The sequence below is a fragment of the Corythoichthys intestinalis genome, chromosome 8, assembly GCF_030265065.1.
Source record: "Corythoichthys intestinalis isolate RoL2023-P3 chromosome 8, ASM3026506v1, whole genome shotgun sequence".
Lineage (NCBI taxonomy): Eukaryota > Metazoa > Chordata > Actinopteri > Syngnathiformes > Syngnathidae > Corythoichthys > Corythoichthys intestinalis.
Window position 1 is genome coordinate 28197959 of NC_080402.1, and position 25943 is coordinate 28223901.

Below are 25943 nucleotides of genomic sequence, written 5' to 3' on the forward strand. Positions count from 1 at the left end.
GCCTGTGGTGGGGGTCAACCGCTAATCATGAATTTAAACTTTTATATAAATGAATGCTACGGTAACATTACATAGGCAGCCTTTAGTGTCAATCCTTCTTTAAACTTATGTGTACATGTAATTTTTCATTGCCGATAATCTGTTCAATATTATTGAGTGTGTGCGGTCTTTTGTTGTCGCTGCTTGTTGTTACAAGTTATGGTATTGTGTATTCTCATACTATGATTCGTGTGGAATTTTTCTTGTTATGTATCCAATTATTAATTCCTATGATAATGTATCTATATTGTCATTATGAGGTTACTCAGTCTCTAAAACCGTAATTCTATTATGAATTGGTATATTAATTCATTATTTGTAAGGAAGTAGTAAAGAATGTTTGTGTACATTATGAACAATGGGGTTGGATTTAATATGTTTTCCTCTTCCCCTCTTCAAGCCAAGTTGAAATGATTACGGTGGGGCAAATAAGTATTTAGTCAACCACTAATTGTGCAAGTTCTCCCACTTGAAAATATTAGAGAGGCCTGTAACATGGGTAAACCTCAACCATGAGAGACAATGTGGAAAAAAAACAGAAAATAACATTGTTTGATTTTTAAAGAATTTATTTGCAAATCATGGTGGAAAATAAGTATTTGGTCAATACCAAACGTTCTCCCAATACTTTGTTATATACCCTTTGTTGGCAATAACGGAGGCCAAACGTTTTCTGTAACTCTTCACAAGCTTTTCACACACTGTTGCTGGTATTTTGGCCCATTCCTCCATGCAGATCTCCTCTAGAGCAGTGATGTTTTGGGGCTGTCGTTAGGCAACAAGGACTTTCAACTCCCTCCATGGATTTTCTATGGGGTTGGGATCTGGAGACTGGCTAGGCCACTCCAGGACCTTGAAATGCTTCTTACGAAGCCACTCCTTTGTTGCCCTGGCTGTGCGTTTGGGATCATTGTCATCCTGAAAGACCCAGCCACGTCTCATCTTCAATGCCCTTGCTGATGGAAGGAGATTTTCACTCAAAATCTCTCGATACATGGCACCATTCATTCTTTCCTTTACACAGATCAGTCGTCCTGGTCCCTTTGCAGAAAAACAGCCCCAAAGCACGATGTTTCCACCCCCATGCTTCACAGTAGGTATGGTGTTCTTCAGCTGCAATTCAGTATTCTTTCTCCTCCAAACACAAGAACCTGTGTTTCTACCAAAAATTTCATTTTATATATAACACATTCTCCCAGTCCTCTTCTGGATCATCCAAATGCTCTCTAGCGAACCGCAGACGGGCATTCACGTGTATTGGCTTCAGCAGGGGGACATGTCTGGCAGTGCAGGATTTGAGTCCCTGGCAGCGCATTGTGTTACTGATAGTGGCCTTTGTTAATGTGGTCCCAGCTCTCTGTAGGTCATTCACTAGATCCCCCCCGTGTGGTTCTGGGATTTTTGTTCACCGTTCATGATATCATTTTGACGCCACGGGGTGAGATCTTGCATGGAGCCCCAGATCGAGGGAGATTATCAGTGGTCTTTTAGGTCTTCCATTTTCTAATAATTGCTCCCACAGTTGATAGCACAGTTGACACCAAGTGTTTTACCAATTGCAGATTCAGTCTTCCCAGCCTGGTGCAGGTCGACAATTTTGTCTCTGGTGTCCTTCAACAGCTCTTTGGTCTTGGCCATAGTGTAGTTTGGAGTGTGACTGACTGAGGTTGTGGACAGGTGTCTTTTATACCGATAATGATTTAAAACAGGTGCCATTGATAGACCTCGTTAGAAGAAGCCAGAAATCTTGCTTGCTTGTAGGTGACCAAAAACTTATTTTCCACTCTAATTTGGAAATAAATTCTTTAAAAATCAAGTTATGTGATTTTCTGTTTTTTTTTTCTCCCACATTCTGTCTCTCATGGTTGAGGTTTACCCATGTTGACAATTACAGGCCTCGCTAATCTTTTCAAGTAGGAGAACTTGCACAATTGGTGGTTGACTAAATACTTATTTGCCCCACTGTATATTTTGTTATTAGACATGTTCAGCTCTTACCCTGCTTGTTTTCATTGTGGCTGTTTGTGTCTTATAATGGCATTGCTGATTTCATGCTTATTACTGAGAACATTGTGGAATGGAAACATAAATTAATACATAAAGACCTGGCGTTCACATACGTGGACATCACATTTTGGGTCATGGAGGCCACAATATTAACATTCAGTATCAAAGTGTAGCCTCTTTGATGGCCTCCCAAAATGTGATGTCCAATTATGTGGACGCCAAGCACTATATACTGTATATATATAAAAAGAATCAATTGTTTTATATAACAACTTTTATGAATAAATAAACAGATGAACTTATGTACTTGTCACAGTTGTTCCGCGCTGTCTGTGTGACACATTTTCAGGAAAGGCTTGACAGACAAATCCAATTATTCAGATCGCTGGCCTACCTTGAACATTGCCAGCCCGGATCTCCTCTCTGCTTTTCACAACTGGCATGATGGAGTGAGCTGACAATCGACTCCTCCTCTCATAGCCTCGGATGAAGGGTCGGTGAGCACAGGAAGTCACACTCGGGAAGCCTGGGGGTGAGAGTGGTCTCCTGCTAACGACCACTGAGCTGTGCAAAAGAATTTGGAGGGGTCTTGATCTTGAGGAGGAAGTGTTTTGATAAAATGAATTATGAGTAATTTAAGCTTTGGAATGTCTAAATAAAGCTGGTAGGAAATTGAACTTGTAGACCACTGGCAGCAATACGTGAATTAAAATAGAGTAAAAGATGTGGGTTGAGAGAGATGGAACATCATGAAGGAATGTTGTTTCATTGGTGCTTTTTTTCTTCTCCGCAACTTTTCTCCTCTCACTCGCTCCAACGCAGGCGACAGCTCAGCCAGGTCTCCTCCCAGAAGTCTGTGCGAAACACGGTTGCCGTGGAGATGAGGAGATGAAAAGCAGCGTAGCGTATGCTTTTATATATACTCCTCTTCTTTCCTCCTGTTCTTTTCCTCACGGACTTCTTTTCCTGATGACTTCAGTTTCCACCAGTCGTGTTTATCACTATATGAGCTCAACGTTCTTTGCTTCCGTCTTCCTCAATCTGAATAAGAAAAGGAAAAGAAGTCCCAAAATGATTTGCATGTGGAAGGAAGAGCATCATTTTGCATAAACTTAGTCAACATGCTAGAGTTTGTTTTTGTAGTTTTAAGGTTCCGTTTGGGGATTTAAAAAAAACACTGACAGTTCTTTAGTTTTTTGTGAAAAAAAAACACTATTTAGATACAGGTCCACCTGAAATTTAGAATACGATGGAAAAGCTCAGGCGTCAGATCAACAGGAAGTTTAGCTGTTTCTATGTTTTGATCTGAGCGGGACTGAAAAGTTACCTATTTAGTTAGAAGTCTTACAGCAACTATTTACATCGTTTCAAAATATGAAACAGAACAAAAATAGACCAGACTATATAGTTTTTATGATGCAATATGTGTTTATGTACTTCTCATACACTACTCACATAATTCAAAACTCTTCTAATCTTTTCAATCCAACTAGTCAATGTTTCCATGCTTTTTTTGCAACATTCAGTTTTTCAAACAAGGAGCCAAACAGCAAAAGTAACAACAGATTCATGAGTCAATCAACACATTTCTAAAGGACAGCCACGTCTATGCATAGGCGGAGTTTGACTTTTGGGGCAGGGGGGGCACAAATGTTGATGGCCCCGAAACGTAGTGTCAGCAATAAAATCATTCCTCGAAATAGTTTTCCTTGATTGAAGCAATTCTTTCTGTGTTTGGGCCAATATTATGGGTAGGAAACTTGTGTCTAAATCATTCAATCCCGAGAAAAAGTTGCTTCAATCAAAATAAATATTTTCAGTCTAAGACAAAAATCATTGGAAAACTAAAATTGCCTTCCTCTAATATTTTTTGTTGTTGTTGTTGAAAATTCTATGCAAAGCAAATGACCGTCTAAGGTGCTAGTCACATGATCTGTTCTTAAAATACTTTTGACCCATTATCAAAATATATTTTTTGTTCATTGCATTCATTTTTGTAGCAGTTTTATTGCTTTTCAACTTGTATATATGTATAGGAAAGTCAATTAGATGCAATAAAACTTTTCGGCCACCAGGGGGGGCCTGCCCCCCCCCTTAAAATCCACTTATGCGTCTATGTCTATACTGCATTATGAAGTTATTTTCAATCTTGCCTAAAGCTTCCTAGATGGAGTATCTTAGTATTACTTAATATTGCTTTGTTGTTGCAACTGCATGTTATCAAGGATGTTAACAATCCCAACTCACTCTTAATGACTCCTCTTTTAAACATAAATCCTTCATTAGACTCACTCAAGAGACGGTCATGTCCTTTTAAGCCTTTATATTTAAACAGCTAGGCGCTCTCTTTTCACCACTGTAGTTTAAATCATTCTCACTTTTTCTCTCGCATTGAAATCGACTTAACATCATTCCCTATGTCAATGGACAAAGCTTGGCAGAGTTCGCCCCGATATTAACGCTTTATTCAAGTAAAAATGTCTAATTTTTTTATGCGCCTGAATCCTTGACAACTTTAAGCATGTTCTTGTACCTGCTTTGAAAGTATACAAAATAGCATTTTAAGATGAAGGTTGTCAGGTAATCTCATAAATACTAGGGCTGTCAAACGATTAAAATTTTTAATCGAGTTAATCACAGCTTAAAAATGAATTAATCGTAATTAATTGCAATTCAAACCATCACTCAAATATGCCATATTTTTCTGTAAATTATTGTTGGAATGGAAAGATAAGACACAAGACGGATATATACGTACATTCAGCATACTGTACATAAGTACTGTATTTGTTTATTATAACAATAAATCCACAAGATGGCATTAACATTATTAACATTCTTTCTGTTAAAGGGATCCATGGATAGAAAGACTTGTAGTTCTTAAAAGATACAGTGGGGCAAATAAGTATTTAGTCAAGTTCTCCTGTTTGAAAAGATTAGAGGCCTGTAATTGTCAACATGGGTAAACCTCAACCATGAGAGACAGAATGTGGAAAAACCACCAGAGACAAAATTGTAGACCTGCACCAGGCTGGGAAGACTGAATCTGCAATACGTAAAACGCTTGGTGTAAAGAAATCAACTGTGGGAGCAATTATTAGAAAATGGAAGACATACAAGACCACTGATAATCTCCCCCGATCTGGGGCTCCATGCAAGATCTCACCCCGTGGCGTCAAAAATAATAACAAGAACGGTGAGCAAAAATCCCAGAACCACACGTGGGGGACCTAGTGAATGACCTACAGAGAGCTGGGACCACAGTAACAAAGGCTACTATCAGTAACACAATGCGCCGCCAGGGACTCAAATTCTGCACTGCCCGACGTGTCCCCCTGCTGAAGCCAGTACATGCCCAGGCCCATCTGCGGTTCGCTAGAGAGCATTTGGATGATCCAGAAGAGGACTGGGAGAATGTGTTATGGTCAGATGAAACCAAAATAGAACTTTTTGGTAGAAACACAGGTTCTTGTGTTTGGAGGAGAAAGAATACTGAATTGCATCAGAAGAACACCATACCCACTGTGAAGAGTGGGGGTGTAAACATCATGCTTTGGGCTGTTTTTCTGCAAAGGGACCAGGATGACTGATCTGTGGAAAGGAAAGAATGAATGGGGCCATGTATCAAGATTTTGAGTGAAAATCTCCTTCCATCAGCAAGGGCATTGAAGATGAGACGTGGCTGGGTCTTTCAGCATGACAATGATCCCAAACGCACAGCCAGGGCAACAAAGGAGTGGCTTCTTAAGAAGCATTTCAAGGTCCTGAAGTGGTCTAGCCAGTCCCCAGATCTCAACCTAATCAAAAATCTGTGGAGGGAGTTGAAAGTCCGTGTTGCCTAACAACAGCCCCAAAACATCACTGCTCTAAAGGAGATCTGCATGGAGGAATGGGCCAAAATACAAGCAACAGTGTGTGAAAAGCTCGTGAAGAGTTACAGAAAACGTTTGGCCTATGTTATTGCCAACAAAGGGTACATAACAAAATATTGAGATGAACTTTTGGTATTGACCAAAAACCTTTTTTCCACCATGATTTGCAAATAAATTCTTTAAAAATCAAATAATGTGATTTTCTGTTTGTTTTTTTTTTTCCACATTCTGTCTCTCATGGTTGAGGTTTACCCATGTTGACAATAACATGCCTCTCTAATATTTTAAGTGGAAGAACTTGCACAATTAGTGGTTGACTAAATACTTATTTGCCCCACTGTAAATGTTATAGTAATTTTATATTAAAACCCCTATTAATGTTTTCGTTTTAATCAAATTTGTAAAAATTTAAATAAAAAAATAAACTAGTAGCTCGACATTGTTGACGTCGCCGAGCAATGACCTCACATGGGCTCTCTGCCAATCTTCCACAGTGTCTTTAACTATGTAAGGTAGTGATTGAAATACACCACAAGGTGTCAATGGCGAGTTTTAAATTACTTAAAAATCAAGCCAATGAGCGTGTTTTGTCCCTCGACTGATGCCGTAGTTCCCTGTTTACTGGTCCATCCACGTCATTTGAGTGCTGGCTTCACAACGTACAAAACCTCTGATAGTTTGTATATTGTGACTACATTTTGAATCCAGTGTATTTGTTGAGTTAAACAAAATGTTTGAATAGAGTTTAACCAAAGTATGAGTAGGTTTTATGTGTATTTTGCATAGCTATTTTGATTGGGAATGCCAGTTCTCTTTGCATTAAGCGCTTTTCTTTTTGTGAACATTTTTTTGAGAGATAGTAATATTATTTTTGTTGTGCTTTCACTAAATGATACATACTGTATGTTTGTTGTGAAGGATTTGCTGAGGCTTATGCCAATAAACGGCGCGTTCCAATGAACACCTGTGTCTACTTGCCTTTCTCTGCCGTTTAACTCTCAATGTGCAAAAAACTGCATCGTTGTAATCGATTTGAGGCCACGCATGAGCGGGTCATTCCGCGCATGCGTTAAATGCGTCAAATATTTTAACGTGATTAATTTAAAAAAATAATTACCGCCCGTTATCGCGATAAATTTGACAGCACTAATAAATACTAAAATGTTAGGACTTCAAAACTTTTGATGAGATTTCAGCTCACTGAGCCCTGAAAGCAGTATGCATTACTTTTATTTTTTTGTGAGTGATGTCATATTACGTAATAATATAATGCATTGAATTTGTATAGCGCTTTTCTAGACACTCAGTGACGCCTTAGATTCTATTCTATTATTCACTCTTACGCTCAAGCAATCCATTACTATGCTTATGAGTTGGGAAAGTGCCAATATAACCATAGAATCCGAAATGTAACTATGTTTGATGTCAGAACATCTGGCCCCTTAAATTGAAGCCGCAACACAATTCATTAAAAAAAAATTGTTTCCAATTTTAAACATTTATACTCACTTGAAACACTTCCAAGCCAATAAAACAACACTAGTGTCAGTCTGCTTTAGTGCTTTTTTGGTAAGTCAGATGTCATAAAGACTGGTTAGATTTCTTTATTTAATTTTACTATACATTGGGCATCTTGTCATACTCTCTTTATCATTTCTGTGCAGTTATTGAAGGTTTTACGAGTGCATTAGCCAGTGGTGGTTTTAGGGGTGGGGCCTTTATATTTAAGTAGTTAGGTGCACTCTTTTCACCACTGTACTTTAAATCATTCTCACTTTTTCTCTCGCATTGAAATCGACTTCACAGCATCCCCTATGTCAGTGCTTCTCAATTATTTTCTGTTACGCCCCCCCAAGGAAGACGTAAATGTTTCGCGCCCCCCCCAACTCTCTGCCGCCACTGTAAATAGTATCATTCGTCTATATTACTATTATAAGTACGCCTCAGCCTAACATTGTGTCCTTTTTTTTCTATTAAAGAAAAAAAGTAACATAGATCAACTTATAATAAAGTATAACTTTTTTAACATTGTGTTGCTTGTAACAGAAAAGACTTAATGCGCATCAATTTGCCTGAAGTTAAAAAAAAAAAAAAAAAAAAGTCACATCCAAACTGTAAAAATACACTCAAGGTACATTTTTGACCATTTGATACTGAAAAATAAAATGTAATAAAATCAGTAAATAATAACAAATTCAAATTGATTAGAAACATTTACTCTTCAGGACAACATGCCAAAAAATTTGACCGAAAAAAAACAAAACTGAATAGAAGGGGGGAAAAAGGTCTCTGGACAGAAGGAAAGTTTTTATTTTCGCTGATTCACCACAGTGCTCACTGGTTTACTGATATAACACTGACAAAGCGGGACGATTGTGACAATTGGCAATATTCGGCACATTTTCGCTGAAAAACAATCAAGCGGCTTGTCAATGAGATTGAGGTCTAATGTCTTTAAGTGGCGTCTTAACTGATTTGGCTTCTCCGCTATAATCATTTTTAGACTCAGTAAACAGTGGTCTTTCCTCATTTCCCACTATATTAAAAGTCAAAGGCAAACGGCCCGAAAAAAGCGCATTCTCGGCGGCCGAGGGAGAACCGTAGGTGAGGGCGGTGGTCGTGACGATCCCAAGCCGAAAACGGCACTTCTCGGCCGGACACGTGAGAAAGACAGTGGGTCGCTGCGTGAGTCCAGCTCTGCATGAGTCTCTTCCGTGTGCTCACTGTGCTCTTGCTTACTTCAAAAATACTGCACGCACTTTGAAAATGAGAGCGCCACTGCCACCCACGGAGTGGATGTGCAAGTACACTTTATTCTAGTACGGCATAAAAAAAAAAAATAAAAAAAAAAGCATGTTCCCCGAGGTCACTCGCGCCCCCCCTGGCATCGCTCTGCGCCCCCCTGGGGGGGCGCGCCCCACCATTTGAGAAGTACTGCCCTATGTCAATGGACAAAGCTTGGCAAAGTTCGCCCCGATATTAACGCTTTATTCAAGTAAAAATTCCTAATTTTTCTATGCGCCAAAAATCTTGACAACTTTAAGCATGTTCCTGTGCCCCCTTTGAAAGTATACAAAATAGCATTTTAAGATGAAGGTTGTCAGGTAATCTCATAAATACTAAATGTTAGGACTTCAAAACTCAAATGGAATTTGATGAGACTTCAGCTCATTGAGCCCTGAAAGCAGTATGCGTTACTTTTATTTTTTTGTGAGTGATGTCATATTAACAATATAATGCATTGGATTTGTATAGTGCTTTTCTAGATACTCAGTGACCCCTTACATTCTATTGCATTATTCACTCTTATGCTCCCATTAATGAACCAATGGGTAAGCGGCTAACAACTGTACCACAGTCCCCACTCAAGCTATCCATTACTATGATTATGAGTTGGGAAAATGCCAATATAACCATAGAATCCGAAATGTAACTATGTTTGATGTCAGAACATCTGGCCCCTTAAATTGAAGCTGCACCACAATTCATTTAAAAAATTGTTTCCAAATTTAAACATTTATACACACTTGAAACACTTCCAAGCCAATAAAACAACACTAGTGTCAGTCTGCTTTAGTGCTCCTTTGCTACTTCAGATATCATAAAAACTGGCTAGTTTTCTTTATTTTATTTTACAGTACATTGGACATCACGTCATACTCTATCATTTCTGTGCAGTTATTGAAGGTTTTACGAGGGAATTTAAAAACAATTCACATTATGAAGGTGGCGTGCATGGGTTTTCTCCGGGTTCCTGCCACATCTCTGCCACATCTAAACAAAAAAAACAAAAAACTTGCATGGTATACGAATTGATTATCTCCAAATTGTCTGTAACTGTAAATGTGTGTGTGAATGTTTATGTGCCCTGCGACTAGCTAGCAACCAGGGGTGTACCCTGCCTTCTGCCTGGAGTGAGCTGTGATAGGCTCCAGCACCCCCATGACCCTCGTGAGGGTAAGCGGTTCAGACAAGGGCGTAGGTTTGCATAGGGACGGTAGGGACATAACACAACACAACTTTTCAGGATGCTCAAATTGTCCCCACCAACCTTTAAGCAATCTTATATGCATGTTATAATTAGTCCAGTTATACATGCAATTTAGATTGTCTTCTCATATGTTGTAAGGATAGAATTGACCCTGCCATTATTATTTAATAATTTATTTTCATTATATTCAAACTTACATGCACCTCATTTCACTTGCTGAATCCGCCGGTCCATTTTTCCCTCTATCAAACGCACATTTGATTGGCTGACGACTTGACCCACCCCCGACACACACACACACGGTCACACAGCCCCGACAGAAATACATGTCGACAACATGCCGCCTCCTCCGCCCCCTTCAAATAGGCGAGACATTAGAAGTTTTTTTTTTTCTTTTTTCGGCCAGCAGCAGCCACTGTATGTAATTTAAAAAGACACCAATGTTGCGGAGGTGGGAAACACCACTAATTTGCTACTGAAAGTCCAACCTGCATCTGAGTTAGCATAACATTAAACTGTGTGAACTTGCTAATCTGCAAAACTCGAGTAGGAAGCTGCTTAGAGAGAAGTGTCCTACTGTTTGTGTTTTCTACTGTTAACGTTAATTAAACTGAGAAATGTAACTCTGCTGGAAACTATAGTACCAGAAAAATGTTAGTGAAGCTGCTTTCAGAGAGAAGGGTGCTGCATAACCTCATATGTTGCTCACACAAAATAATCATGATTAACTATGTACATAAAAGAGTTTTTTTTGTTGTTTTTTTTTTTTATGCTACGAGCTAGGCACACTAGCATTGCGATCGACTTGTCGATCGGGATCGACGTAATGAGCACCCCTGATTAATTAGGTTCATATTTGTGAGAAATGTAGCCCTGCCCCCCGTTCATCCAATCTGTTTGGTTTTATTAAAGCCCTATGCCCTTGGGTTCAGAAGATGACTGAATAAATGAATTATATGAATGTTTTGGGGAGTGATTAAAAGTATGGCTTTAAAAGTGATGTGTGCGTCTACATTTTGTGCTGGTGCACCTTAAGAAAAAAAGGCGCACCAGTGCAACCGATGCAAAAAGTAAGTGTGGAGGCTTGGTAATGTACTGTTAATTTTTTTTCCAATATCATTTAGACCTGTCCCAAACAGAGCTATTCAAGTTATCTAGTGAAAATTCCTCTAGTTTTACTATCACAAAGTTACCGCATTTGCTCGAATATAAGACGGTGTTTTTTGCATTGAAATAAGAATGAAAAAGAGCAGGTCGTCTTATATTCGCGGTCTAGACATTATACCCATTCACGACGCTAGATGGCGCCAGATATCACTGAAGTATGTTCTGTCAGGACAGATCTCAGCTTCTCTCAAGTTTAACCAGTTTGCATTATTTTATTGCAATGTTTTTCCTTATTCAGATTTGTTTCAAGACTACAGTTACAGTTAGACTTCATTTTGATGGTTAATGCAGTTTTTGCAATTTTGTTGTTTTATCACAATAAATTGGTTAATTTACATTTCAAAAACCAGAAGCCATTCATTTACGAATGTGATTGCACTTTAGTTTACATATTTAAATGTTCAGATATTAAGATTGGAATGAGGCACAATAACATGCTTTTTCTCTCAAATATATTGTTATAATCATTTGTTTCGGATGTACTGTAATTATTTTCTGTATAAAAATTAATTTGGTGTTCAAAAAAATGTTTTTTTAAACTTGAGTCTTGAAAAAGAGGGGGTCGTCTTATAATCAGGGCCGTCTTATATTCGGGCCAATACGGTATATCGAAATGTATTGCAAACCCCCCCCCCAAAAAATTGAAATAATAGTTTTTTTCCAATATCAATCAGGCCTATTCTAGCGTATGTTAAATATTAATGCAGTTTTTTTAGTTTAAAATGGCTTTTCAAAAAAGTGATTAAGATTACAGTTCCATGTATTGTATCCTTACTTGTATCCAGTATGACTAACTACAAATTGTTGCAAACTTTACAGCAGGGTTCACTAAATCTGGACCTCGGTGCCACTTTTCCTGTCGTGTTTTCCATGTCTCCCTCCTCCAACACACCTGAATCAAAATAATCAGGATCATTATCAGGCTTCTGTGGCCTATACTACGAAGCCGGTTTTCTGGCTTAGCAGGGTAACTTCGAGAGTAACTTTATCACGTGCGACGTAAGTTCGCGGCTATGCGAGACTACGAAAGGTGGATATGTTGGAACCGAGAAGTGTTGCCATGGCAACACACGCCACACGCCAAACCTGGTCGTGTCAGAGTTAGATCTTGCTTAACATCAGGATTCCAATTAACCACGCTCTATTTAAACAGCACTCCTCCGCGGACGTGTCCTCCTGACAATAACAGCGTACTCGGACGACCCATACGACATTGGCGCGCAGATTGTGAGGGGCTCTCTCCGGAGGGCACGGGTATTTCGGGACCGCCAGAATCCGCTGGCGTACCTGGAAGATGTTCTCCATGAAAGATATAGATTTTCAGCTGAGGGAATTCTTTACCTGTGCCAACTGATCTCGGCAGACGTCACTAATGTAACCCGCCGAGTCAGGCCCTCACAACCGCGCAGATTGTGTGTGCCTGTCCGTGCGCTCTTTCGCCAGGGACAATATATGTATTCCATCGGTGATGCTGAATATCTGCGTAAGAACACTGTATGCCGTGCGATTCGGAGTGGGGTATGGAAACGCTTCAAATTGATGTATTTATAATAATCATAGAAATATGTAGACTATTTAAACATTGAGAAAACTTGCGTTTTTTTCTGCCAACTCGAGGAGATTAAATTAAATGTCAAATCCACTGATAGGACAGACGCACAAATATAAAAGATATAAATGTTTATTGAATATGCATCTTACAGTCTTGTTTAACTGTGAAAAATCGTTACAAAAGATGGGCTTTTATTTACGCAACAACGCATGGCATCCCCGCATTTCCTTCTTCTCCTGAGTCCTCACAAATATAACATAATTTTTTTTTTGGGGGGGGGGGGTCGGGCTCGGGCCTGCAAATCAAGTTTATTGATCGGACTCGGGTCGGGTCGGGCTGGATTTTTTAGGCCCAAACTAAAAAAAAGAACATACGTATTCGTACAGTCAAGGGGACTAAACATACAATCATCCTGTTTCGTGTGGTGATGCGTGACAATTATTTCTTACTGTTAATGTACCAAATCTTATTTTATTGTCCTGACAGCAGGCTTTATTTCTTTTCATGGACATAAGTAAACTGGCATATTGACGCATTCACAAATCACACGATCTGTAAATTCGCTGTCAACAGACCCGTTGCGCTCTACTCGCCGAAGCGGTGTTGGATTTCGTGGATTTTAATTCCTCATAATTCCGCATGATCATCGCGCATTCCTCCTCCGTGAAGTAAGGTGCCCGTGCCATCGTCACAAGTAGTGTTTGACTCTGGTCACCGCCCCCTTTTATGTGAACGCGCAGTAACTCTGACTGGGTTGACACAGGTTCGACTAATCAACCTCATAATCAGCGTCGTAGCACCGATTGACCACAAACTAGACAACCAGGTTTTGTCAACTCCGGTTACCCGATGGTAAACTGGATTACTTCTGGGGAGGTTGAACTCGGTTCGTAGTATAGGCCACTGGAGAGGTTGCTGATGACATAATCATTTGATTCAGGTGTGTTAGGGGTGAGGGACGTGGAAAACAGGACAGGAAAAGTGGCACCGAGGTCTGGATTTAGTGAACCCTGCTTTACAGGTTCATCTCTGCTTGACAGCGTCAAGCAACGATTTTTTTACAGCCACATGCAAGATAATCTGCGTATCGCCTTGTTGACCAAAACAAACACTCAACATGGCAGCAACATTTGCCTACTGAGGGTTACATGTGGCCCCTCCTTGGCCCCTGTTTCAGAAATATCCTAGAACCGCCACCGGCATCAGCACAGAGCTAGGCAGTGCGGACCCATGTACAGGGGGGTAGTACAGGGTTGCAGGCGGTATTAAAAATATATGTAATTTACAAAAATACTGATTTACAAAGTAAATACTGGGGAAATAGCATAAGCGGCATGAAAGATGAATGAATGAATACTAGGTAGGTACAAGAAACAAAAAATTGAGCAAAACTTACTTAAACAGGGTCAAGGCAACATGTTAGTGAAAATCAACCAACAAGGACTGAAAGAATCCAGGGAAATGGCTGATGGAAGCTGACTGGGTGAACAGAAGGACAGGGCTAACGAGGACAGGTGGAAATGAAAACCTAATCAGACAAGACAGGAGGTAAAACACAGGCAAACCCACACAGCAGAGAACAAACCAAATCCAAAACAAAACACAGATGCAACCAAACAGTTTGACCCTGGAACAGAACACTAATTTAACTCATTGGTTGCCATCCAGTCCATTTAGGGTTAGACTTCTAGCGCAGTCAGTGGCACTGAAAGATGAGCACTCACAGCCAGTCCTCCCAGTTTGAATGTTGTCTGTCATTGAAATGGCAAGCAATGACTTAAATACCATTAAATATAAATAGAAGAAAATAAGACTACAGTGGTACCTCTATATACGAAGTTCATTTGTTCCCGGACCTTGTTTGTAAGTCGAAATGGTCGTATGTCGAGCAGGATTTTCCCATAAGTATACATTATAATTCCATTAATTCGTTCCACAGCCGGAAAACCTACACTAAATTCTTAATAAATACTGATGTTACTCGTGCAAATATCAATTACAAATGAGCAAAACAAAGAAATTATGAATAAAAATTGGAATGATAGTAATAATAATAATAATAATAATACCTGTAATAATATAACAGACCAGATTCTAATGTGGCAAACATGTTTGCGTGGTGTACCTGAACGCATTGTGTGGCTGACTTGACGAACTGAGCCTTTGTTTACTTACTGCGGGGGACACTAGGGGTGTTGTGTTGCACAAGTTGATGGAATAAATGATTAGAAACCTGACGAAGCTGGGGATTTATTTGGCGATGTTACCACAATAATAATTGCCACCTTAACTTATAAAGACTGGCGAACGGAGGAGGACCACCGAGATAGACAATCTACGGCTGTATTGTTAAGCCATATCACGGATGCGCACCCCACGCTCATATTTTTCTATGATATCCATCATATTCATCTCCATGTCAATGGTAAGCATCACCTTTTTCCTTTTTTTCACCACCTGCACTAACATTGTTGGAACCCATATTGATTTCTCTCACAAGAAATTATGCCGTGTGTCCATCTTGCGGGAAAACAAAGAAACTGCGGTGCTGTCCATAGGCGGAGTTTGACTTTTGGGGCGGGGGGCACAACATGTTGATGACCCAAATACGTAGAGTCAGCAATAAAATTAACTTACAAGAATATTTAAAATAATAAGTTGAAAATGAGCGTTTTTTGTTTCCCATCATTCTTGAGGGGAATTCTAAATCAGGCTGCTTAGGCAATACTTTTCGCCAAGATCATCATCCATTGAATTTGATACGCCCTCCGGTGTCGTGCCAATGTAGTTACCCCAGCCAAAAATTGCATCCCCTGGGCAGAGCCATATGGAGGTAGATTTGTGTCTTTATTATTCAATAAAAAAAAGTTGCTTTGATTCAATTCAAGAAAAATTTCAGTCGTAGAAAAAAGTTTTTGAAAAAAATATTTGAGATTGAAATATTTGCATATGAACACTTAATTTTTCATTGAAAAAGTTTTCTTTGATTGAAGCAATCCTTTTTGTGTTTGCGCCATAGTATGATTAGGACATTTGTATCTAAATCGTTCAATCCCCCAAAAAGTTGCTTCAATCAAAAAAAAAATATATATTTTCAATCAAAGAAAAAATCATTTTTAAAAATATTTTTTTCTCTATTATATATATATATTATACTGTATGCAAAGCAAATGACTGTCTAAGGTGCTTGAAAATATTTTTGACCCATTATGAAAATGTTTTTTTGTCCATTTCATTCATTTTTGTTGCAGTTTTATTGCTTTGCAACTTTTATATATATATATATATATATATAAGAAAGTTAATTACATGCAATGACACTTTTTGGCCACTCACCCCCCCCCCCCGCCCCCCCTTAAAATGCACTTATAGTGCTGTCATAGGTCGTCGTATTTAGAGCGTATTGTAGGATGTAGAAACAAATGGCGGGTCAAATTTTATGTCGGATGTCGAAAAGATCGTATGTCGAGGTACCACTGTATAAATTGAATAGAGTTTTATTGGGAGCCATAACAAGAGGGTGTGTCGGTTTTGAATCATTTTAACAGTATTAAAAAATTAGTAAACTTCATTCAAATACAGTGGTACCTCGACATACAAATACATTAACATACAAGCCTTTTCACATGCGACATAAAATGTGACCCGTTATTTGTCCCGACAAATGACGAAATACTCACAATACGACGATTTACGACAGCGTCACAATTTCATTGTTTACCCACAAGATGGCAGTACGAGGTTTTTCTTCTATGATAAATCAACATTTGTCACAAAAAGGTTTGTGCTAGTGGCGAAAAAAGGAAATGAGGTGACGCTTATCGTTGAAATTAAGAAGGAAATGACAGAACTATATGAGCGTGGTGTGCGAATGAGTGAACTGGCTCGACAATACGGCCAGAATATGTCAATGATCTCGACGGTCCTGAAGCAAATGGAAGCCATCAAAACGGTCACATGATCCAACGGTATGACTGTCCTCTCCAAACATCGTAGCGCTATTTCGGAGGAGATGGAATGCCATTTGCTGATACGGATTAAGGACAAAGAAACCTCCACAAGCCTTCTCCTCCAACCTCCGTTCGCCAGTCTCTATAAGTTAAGGGACAATAAAACACATTCCGATTTATTCATTTATTTATTTTTCCCGATTTGTATTAATAACTTAATTGATTTTCTATGTGTAATTGCTATTTGTAATTGTACATGTGGTATTTATTAAGGAATTAATCAAATTAAAAATATGTTATAGGTAAATTCCGCTCGATTTTTAACCGTTTCGACTTACAAAACAAGTCCTGGAATGAATTAAATTCGTATGTAGAGGTACCACTGTAGTGCTATTCGCGGATTAAAGTCGCAAAGCGCTTCACACAATGAAGTACGGTTCATTTTGTTTTTAATTAATATTATTAATTTATATGTGACTGGGCACAAGGAGACAGACAACAATTCACGCACACACTCATACATAGGACAATGTCGAGTTTCCATTTAGCCTACCATGCATGTTTTTGGGATGTGGGAGGAAACTGGAGTACCCGGAGAAAACCTACGAAAGCACAGGGAAAACATGCAAACTCCACACAGGAAGGCCAGAGCCTGGGATTGGACCCTTTCAGAACTGTGAGCGGACGTGCTTACCACTCTGCCGCCGTTTGCCCTGCGATTGGCTAGCAACCAATACAGGGTGTACCCTGCCTACTGCCTAATGTTAGCTGGGATAGGCTCCAGCACCCCTGCGACCCTCGTGAGGATAAGCGGCTCGGAAAATGAATGAATGAATACCGTACTGTCCCGAATATAAGACGGCGTTTTTTGCATTGAAATAAGACTGAAAAAGAGGGGGGGGGGGGTCGTCTTATATTCGCGGTCTAGACATTATACCCATTCACGACGCTGGATGGCGCCAGATATCATTGAAGCGATGTTCTGTCATTACAGCTCTCAGCTACTCTCCCCATTCACGACACTAGATGGCGCCAGATATCATTGAAGTGATGTTCTGTCATGCCAGATCTCAGCTTCTCTCAAGTTTAACGAGTTTGCAATTTTTTATTGCAATGTTTTTCCTGATATTCTTCATATTTGTTTCAAGACTACAGTTACAGTTAGACTTCACTTTGATAGTTAATGCCGTTATTGCAATTTTGTTGTTTTATCACAATAGATTGGTTTATTTACATTTCATAAACCAGAAGCCATTCATTTACAAATGTGATTGCGCTTTACATATTTAAATGTTCAGATATTAAGATTCGAATGATGCAAAATAACATGCTTTTTCTCTCATAATATTGTTATAATCATTTGTTTTGGATGTACTGTAATTATTTTCTGTATAAAAATTAATTAGTCTTTTTTCAAACTTGAGTCTAGAAAAAGAGGGGGTCGTCTTATAATTGGGGCTATCCGATATTCGGGCCAATACGGTATATGTGACTGACTAGCAACCAGTTCAGTGTGTACCCTGCCTCCTGCCCATTGTTGGGCTCTGGCACCCCCACGACCCTCGTAGGAATAAGCACTTCAGAAGATAAGTGAATGAATGAATAATTCTATTTATTCATACAATTTATAAAAATAAAAAAATAAACAATTATTAATAATAAAACAAACATATTTTTTGGGGGGGTGCATGTAGATTACAATTGTATACCAAATGATAATATTTTGCGCTACGTGACCAAAAATGTGATTAGTTTAAATGTGATCACTTATTATTATAATTAAGTTTTGATACTTGGAGGAGTTAAGATTTCCTTTTTTGCTCAAATCCTAATCAGGCGATACACTATTGCTGCCGCGTACAATTCTCATAAATGCAGCAGCATGCATACATATAGATAGGAGATGGATAAAGATCAAAAGCTGGGCCTTGGAAACAACCAATTAGTCACCGTGGGGTGAAGGAAGGTTTAAACAGCAAGAAAGGAGCTGCTGACTGAGGAAAGTTCATGCACTATACATTTCCATGCAGATCAGTCCTATACTCTACTCACCTAATTAACTCTTTTCTGTGGCACGTAATGTACAGAGCACAGTCGAGATGTTTTACCGGGCAGCGCAGTTGAGACGCAAAGGCAGAGCAAAAAGGAGCGGCCTGTTTTTCCTTCATAAAGGAACCCCATGCACAAAAACGTGACAATTTTTCACTTTCTGTGGAAAAGTGATCCGGAAAAGTTTAAGGGCAATCAAAACAAAGATGAAGGAGAGAGAGTGGCAGCATTGAGATTGTTTAGTCATATCTATTAGTGAGACATGTCTATGATCATCTGTCTATCAGTCTGTCCCGCTCTTTCGCACATTACGGACAAAGAGATGAATGCTTAAGATACTGTAAAACTTATTAAATACATATATATATATAGAGAGAGAGGAAGATGACTGATTAAAATGGTTCAATATACTGATTCATAGATACGGAAAATTACTGTTTGAAAGCTTTGCTTATAAAATGAATGGGAGAGTGCGTAAAGAATCAATGTGTCATTTGTTATCAAAACAAATTTAAGCATGTTGACTCAATTCTACCAGTCAAAAACAAGTTTTCTCACATAGTCCAGCGAAGCCAATTCTTTTTCTGAACAACAACAACATATTTTGGTGTGATTTAGCAGAACAAACAGAAATGGCGTGGCCATAAAAAACAAATTTCCTTAAATTTTTTCACCTCAAAACCCAATTTGTAAGTGTGCCTCTCCAGACATTCCATTAAATATGCCATCACAGAAATAATACACAACTAGCTGAATGTATTACTACAAGTCAACTCTGAAAAATAGCTTTATTTTGTCAATCGTTGACCCAATAAAAACCATTTTGGGCCCCAACCTTGAGTTTGCGTAACACTGGCTAAGTGCATGTGTGTGATATCACCGATGTGTATTTTATGCATACATAAAGCACACACAAATACAGACAGACAGATAGACAGACACTAAACGATAGTTAACCTACCTAGAGTAACATCTAAGAATCCCAGCTAGAGTGTGGTGCAAAGTAAGTGGGTGTGGATGGGGACCAAAAAGAGAAGAAAAAAGGGGGCAAAGTCAATCATAGAGCTGTTGTTGTTGTTGTTGTTATTAGAAGTAAAATTGATCCAAGTTGGTAAAGGATAAGATTCACAGGCAGAGATGGAATGATGAGAGAGTGTCAAAGAGGAAAATATATGTTGGCAATGAGAAGAAAAGTCCACTTGGCTCAGTCATAAACAGAGAAAATTATTAACCAAGTAGATGGAGAAATAAATGAGAAGGCAGATAACAGACAGAGAGACTATGTGAAAAGATGAAGCACCTCCCAGCACCGCGATGAGGAAGAGGAAAAATATAAAACGAAAGAAAAAATGGAATACTCCAAAGCCTTCCGTGTTTGCTCTTTTTAGTGAGGCAAAGAGTGTGAGGGGGGTTTCAGTTTGAACCCCCCTACTCTCTATGAGTCTTCTCCTCTTGCTCTCCTCCTCAAAGAAAGATGCAAGCTTCCTTGTGGTCGAGCGCTCAGCCTCCGCCTGTGCAAGTGTTGGACATGGTACTGGCAAAAGTGTGGCAGCACCCCTGGTTGGTGTGAGGCGCAGCGCTCAACTCAAAGTGTGCTCACTTGCTCGCCTCCAAAGAGGGAGAGAAAGGGAACGAGAGAGGCAGAGCTTAGTGGAGGTGGGGTCCCTCCATAGGATGTTCAACTAGACGCTGCAGAAGGGATGTTGCAACAATTGGTAAGGAACGTAGTTACGCAAACTGTGAGCAATGGCTCCCTCTATTGGCACATTCTTAAAAAATAATAACAATAATAATAATTTATCTTTATCATTATCATGCCGCTTGTCCTCACGAGCGGCTCAAAGCTAGAAATCCCTGGGTCCCCACCCATGCATATATATATATATATATATATATATATATATATATATATATATATATATATATATATATATATATATATATATATACATGCACCGCTTACATGTGGTACGCAAAGTTCGTCAAGAAGATTAAAGTGTAAAATGTAAGATGTGATTTGTTTGTATATATATACATACATATATATATATACATATATATACATGCATGGGTGGGGACCCAGGGATTTCTATATATAAATATATATACATATATATATACATATATATATTTTTTTTTTTCAGACATAAATGCAAGAAAAATAAGTAAGCAATGTATTAGGCCACGTCAAAAGAAAAAAAAAGTTGGCAAACAAATTTATAAAATATTTTAATCAAAAAACAGTTAATAGCATAAATAAATAACATCAAATAAAACTAAAATTACACACTTAAGTTTCCCTTTTCATGAAATGTGTGGGGTTCAATGACGGTCAAGCGCAGCTTGCTAAGGCCTGATATACAGTGGGGCAAATAAGTATTTAGTCAACCACCAATTGTGCAAGTTCTCCTACTTGAAAAGATTAGAGAGGCCTGTAATTGTCAACATGGGTAAACCTCAACCATGAGAGACAGAATGTGAAAAAAAAAACAGAAAATCACATTGTTTGATTTTTAAAGAATTTATTTCCAAGTTAGAGTGGAAAATAAGTATTTGGTCACCTACAAACAAGCAAGATTTCTGGCTGTCAAAGAGGTCTAACTTCTACTAACGAGGTCTAACGAGGCTCCACTCGTTATCTGTATTAATGGCACCTGTTTTAACTCATTATCGGTATAAAAGACACCTGTCCACATTCTCAGTCAGTCACACTCCAAACGCTACTATGGCCAAGACCAAAGAGCTGTCTAAGGACACCAGAGACAAAATTGTAGACCTGCACCAGGCTGGGAAGACTGAATCTGCAATAGGTAACACGCTTGGTGTAAAGAAATCAACTGTGGAGCAATTATTAGAAAATGGAAAACATACAAGACCACTGATAATCTCCCAGTCTCCAGATCACAACCCCATTCAAAATCTGTGGAGGGAGTTGAAAGTCAACGACAGCCCCAAAACATCACTGCTCTAGAGGAGATCTGCATGGAGGAATGGGCCAATATACCAGCAACAGTGTGTGAAAAGCTTGTGAAGAGTTACAGAAAACGTTTGGCCTCCGTTATTGCCAACAAAGGGTACATAAAAGTATTAAGATAAACTTTTGGAATTGACCAAATACTTATTTTCTAACATGATTTGCAAATAAATTCTTTAAAAATCAAACAATGTGATTTTCTTGTTTTTTTTTCCACATTCTGTCTCACATGGTTGAGGTTTACCCATGTTGACAATTACAGGCCTCTCTAATATTTTCAAGTGGGAGAACTTGCACAATTAGTGGTTGACTAAATACTTATTTGCCCCACTGTATGCTTCTACGTTACGTTTACGACAGAGCGACGGCATAGACCCTACAACGTCATTGAGCATTCGAAGTTCTGCATCAAGGGAACACGTTGCTCTGCAATTCACCGCCAAGCCACTAGAGGGGTGTGGCTTTGTCTTTGTACGGTTCTGAGGGGTTTTCCTCCTGTCATTGACAGCAATGGCAACGGAGATGGAATGCATGTAATTGGAGCTGCAGTGAATCAATATTGAACAACAAATGTTAATACAAATGTTGAGGTGTAGGCAACACAGAAGACGTTTGCAGAACTGTTTGAATGTTTAAAAATGCCGGCATTGTTGTGCTAAACCAGAAACAACGTTCTGAGCGGACCAATCACAGTCCTTTGATGTTCTAATCACAAAGTGCTGACGTGACGCATAGTCAGGATTTTTTTGGAGGCGCACGTTAAGCTACGGCGTAGGGTCCAAATCGATGTCTGCGTTAATGGCATAGGTCCACATCACTGCATTGCAGAAGCATATATCAGCCTTAAGGCAGATGAGGTCCCCACTGCAGTGTTGTTTCAAATGATCAATTCTTGTCGTTTCTATGAAGTACATTTTGACGGCCCTTGGGGGCCCCTTCCTTGGCTAGGTCCCTTAGCAACTGCCTGGCTTGCCTGTCCGCTAGCCCAGTCTCTGATCCTCACAAGGGTCACTGAGGTGCTGGAGCCTATCCCAGCTAAGGGCAGTACACCCTGAATTGGTTGCCAGTCCAATCACAGAGCACAAGGAGTCAAACAACCATTCACGCACACGCACTCATACCTAGGGGCAATTTGGAGGTTCCAATCAGCCTGCCATGCAGGTTTTGGGGATGTGGGAGGAAATTATTAAAATAGCACAGTTTGTGGTTAACCCCCCAAACCCTTGATATTTGCAATAAAATTCTCTACTCATTTATTTCCCTGATTGGCTGTGGCTGATAACCTTCTGTCTGGGCCAAGGTTATCATTTTTTTGGGTTGGCGTCGACTTAAAATTGATTGTTTCACCTGTAACTCTCCAAACCAACACACATATCTTGGCCTTCCCTCAGATTTGTTAAATCCTAATCAACAAATGAGGCAGTTTATAGTGGTTGTCAATTCTGATTGGATAATGTGATTTCAGGATAGCAACCCTTTCATTGCCCAGGACTTGAACTGTATCTATTCATCTTTGTTGCTTCATTTCTAATTGTGTATCATATTGCCTCTGTAAAGCCCTTTGAGACTTCTGTTGTGATTGAGGGCTATACAAATAAATTGAATTGAATTGAATTGCTCATGTGAACTTGACAATTGACACAAGTTGATCACAGATAAGAGTTTAATTCAAATGAGTGGTAAAACACTTTCTGTTTTGATGAATAATTCAGTTGGGGCCCCAATGATGACGGCTTTTTTGTGGTTGGTCTTCACAGGCTTACCTCCAGGTGAAACTGCTTCAAGTTGATTTAAGTTACTCAAATCAGCTGCTGGGAAACAAATGCAGAATTTCTTTTTCATCTCAAAGTAGTTTAACTCTGAGTTCAGAAAGTTTACTGAAACTGCTTGGGGGGGGGGGGGGGGGGGGGTCTGGTTGATGCCTAAAATAGATTTTAAAAATATGGTTGGATCACAAGAGATCAGAAATGGCAAGTTGTTACCGTAGAAAGTTCTTTAAATGTGAATAAACATCTTAACGTAGAAAAAGGTTGTTTCCAGGTAAAATTTGATGATGCAACTACATTCAGCACACTAATGGAATCAGTCAACATATTTCCATCTCCAATTCTCCGTCCTTGATCATCCAAACCTGCTGCACGACCTTCCCATCTCAATTTCTCTTTCTGACGAAATTTGCTCTCCTTCTTCACTCCCCAACCTGTTATCAAGGTCGTTACAGGTAACAGTCATTCATTCATTTTCTGAGCAACAGCAGGGTCGCCGTTACAGTTACCAATAATAAGTTATAAAAACAAACAAAATTATTTTATAAATATTACTAAAACAGACTGGTTGCTTTGGAGAAAATATTTGAAAAACAAACAAACAAAAAAATGCAACTACAGTCAGAGCCAAAATCATCTACAGCAGGCATATTTTATTCTATTGAAAGAGGGAAGGTAAACATTTTGTAACTAAGCGGCATGGCAAAACATAACAACCAATGATATGAATGATTCAAAATTGTGGAAGAAAGTACAAAAGAAATAGAAATGAATCTATTTAAAACGGAAATAGTCCGTTCAATCTCAGGCTTGGGTTTTCAGAGGTAAAAAAAAAGACTTCTTGGGCCTGCTCTTGTTACCATCTGGTCAAGCACATTGTCCCTCTGCAAATGACAAGTTAACACCCGCCCCCTGGGGTGAGCTTGGATCTTTACACGTCAAAAAACTTACTAGCCGGCGGAAAAGTACAGTGGGGCAAATAAGTATTTAGTCAACCACTAATTGTGCAAGTTCTCCCACTTGAAAATATTAGAGAGGCCTGTAATTGTCAACATGGGTAAACCTCAACCATCAGAGACAGAGTGTGGAAAAATAACCAAGAAAATCACATTGTTTGATTTTTAAAGAATTTATTTGCAAACCATGGTGGAAAATAATTTGTTTAATACCAGAAGTTCACCTCAATACTTTGTTATGTACCCTTTGTTGGCAATAACAGAGGCCAAACGTTTTCTGTACATCTTCACAAGCTTTTCACACACTGTTGCTGGTATTTTGGCCCATTCCTCCATGCAGATCTCCTCTAGAGCAGTGATGTTTTGGGGCGGTCGTTGGGCAACATGGACTTTCAACTCCCTTCACAGATTTTCAATGGGGTTGAGATCTGGAGACTGGCTAGGCCACTCAAGGACCTTGAAATGCTTCTTACGAAGCCACTCGTTTGTTGCCCTGGCTCTGTGTTTGGGATCATTGTCATTCTGAAAGACCCAGACACGTCTCATCTTCAATTATCTTGCTGCTGGAAGGAGATTTTCACTCAAAATCTCCCGATACATGGCCCCATTCATTCTTCTCTTTACACAGATCAGTCATCCTGGTCCCTTTGCAGAAAAACAGCCCCAAAGCATGATGTTTCCACCTCGATGCTTCACAGTGGGTATGGTGTTGTTCGGATGCAATTCAGTATTCTTTCTCCTCCAAACACGAGAACCTGTGTTTCTACCAAAAAGTTCTATTTTCATCTGACCATAACACTTCCTCCCAGTCCTCTTCTGGATCATCCAAATGCTCTCTAGCGAACTGCCGATGGGCCTGGACGTGTACTTTCTTCAGCAGGGGGACACGTCTGGCAGTGCAGAATTTGAGTCCCTGGCGGCACATTGTGTTACTGATAGTAGCCTTTGTTACTGTGGTCCCAGCTCTCTGTAGGTGATTCACGAGGTTCCCCCGTGTGGTTCTGGGATTTTTGCTCACCGTTCTTGTTATCATTTTGACGCCACGGGGTGAAATCTTGCATGGAGCCCCACATCGAGGGAGATTATCAGTGGTCTTGTATGTCTTCCATTTTCTAATAATTGCTCCCACAGTTGACTTCTTTACACCAAGCGTTTTACCTATTGCAGATTCAGTCTTCCCAGCCTGCTGCAGGTCTACAATTTTGTCTCTGGTGTCCTTCGACAGCTCTTTGGTCTAGGCCATAGTGAAGTTTGGAGTGTGACTGACTGAGCTTGTGGACAGGTGTCTTTTATACCGATAACGAGTTAAAACAAGTGTCATTAATACAGGTAATGAGTGGAGCCTCGTTAGACCTCGTTAGAAGAAGTTAGCCCTCTTTGACAGCCAGAAATCTTGCTTGTTTGTAGGTGACCAAATACTTATTTTCCAGTCCAATTTGGAAATAATTTTTTTAAAAATCAAACTGTGATTTTCTGGGGGTTTTTTTTCACATTCTGTCTCTCATGGTTGAGGTTTACCGATGTTGACAATTACAGGCCTCTCTAATCTTTTCAAGTAGGGGAACTTGCACAATTGGTGGTTGACTAAATACTTATTTGCTCCACTGTACAAACATTCCG

The 25943-nt window shown here is 39.4% G+C and overlaps 1 protein-coding gene across 6 annotated transcripts in view; it reads right to left on the reverse strand.

Annotated features, from left to right (window-relative positions):
• Positions 1–20199, reverse strand: part of grin2bb (glutamate receptor, ionotropic, N-methyl D-aspartate 2B, genome duplicate b) — a 260728-nt gene extending 240529 nt beyond the window's left edge. For 3 of the 6 annotated variants that reach the window (XM_057844330.1, XM_057844336.1, XM_057844337.1), the window contains exons 1-2: positions 19589–20199; positions 2441–3087 (exon numbers count right to left, since the gene is read on the reverse strand). In XM_057844330.1, coding sequence (XP_057700313.1) covers positions 2441–2449 — 9 coding nt within the window. In that variant the 5' untranslated portion in view covers positions 2450–3087; positions 19589–20199. Of the gene's footprint in view, positions 1–2440; positions 3088–8517; positions 8711–14024; positions 14547–18630; positions 19548–19588 lie in introns of those variants that run through there. The other 3 variants (XM_057844334.1, XM_057844331.1, XM_057844333.1) reach the window with 3 other exon arrangements.
• Between the last annotated feature and the right edge of the window lie 5744 nt (positions 20200–25943).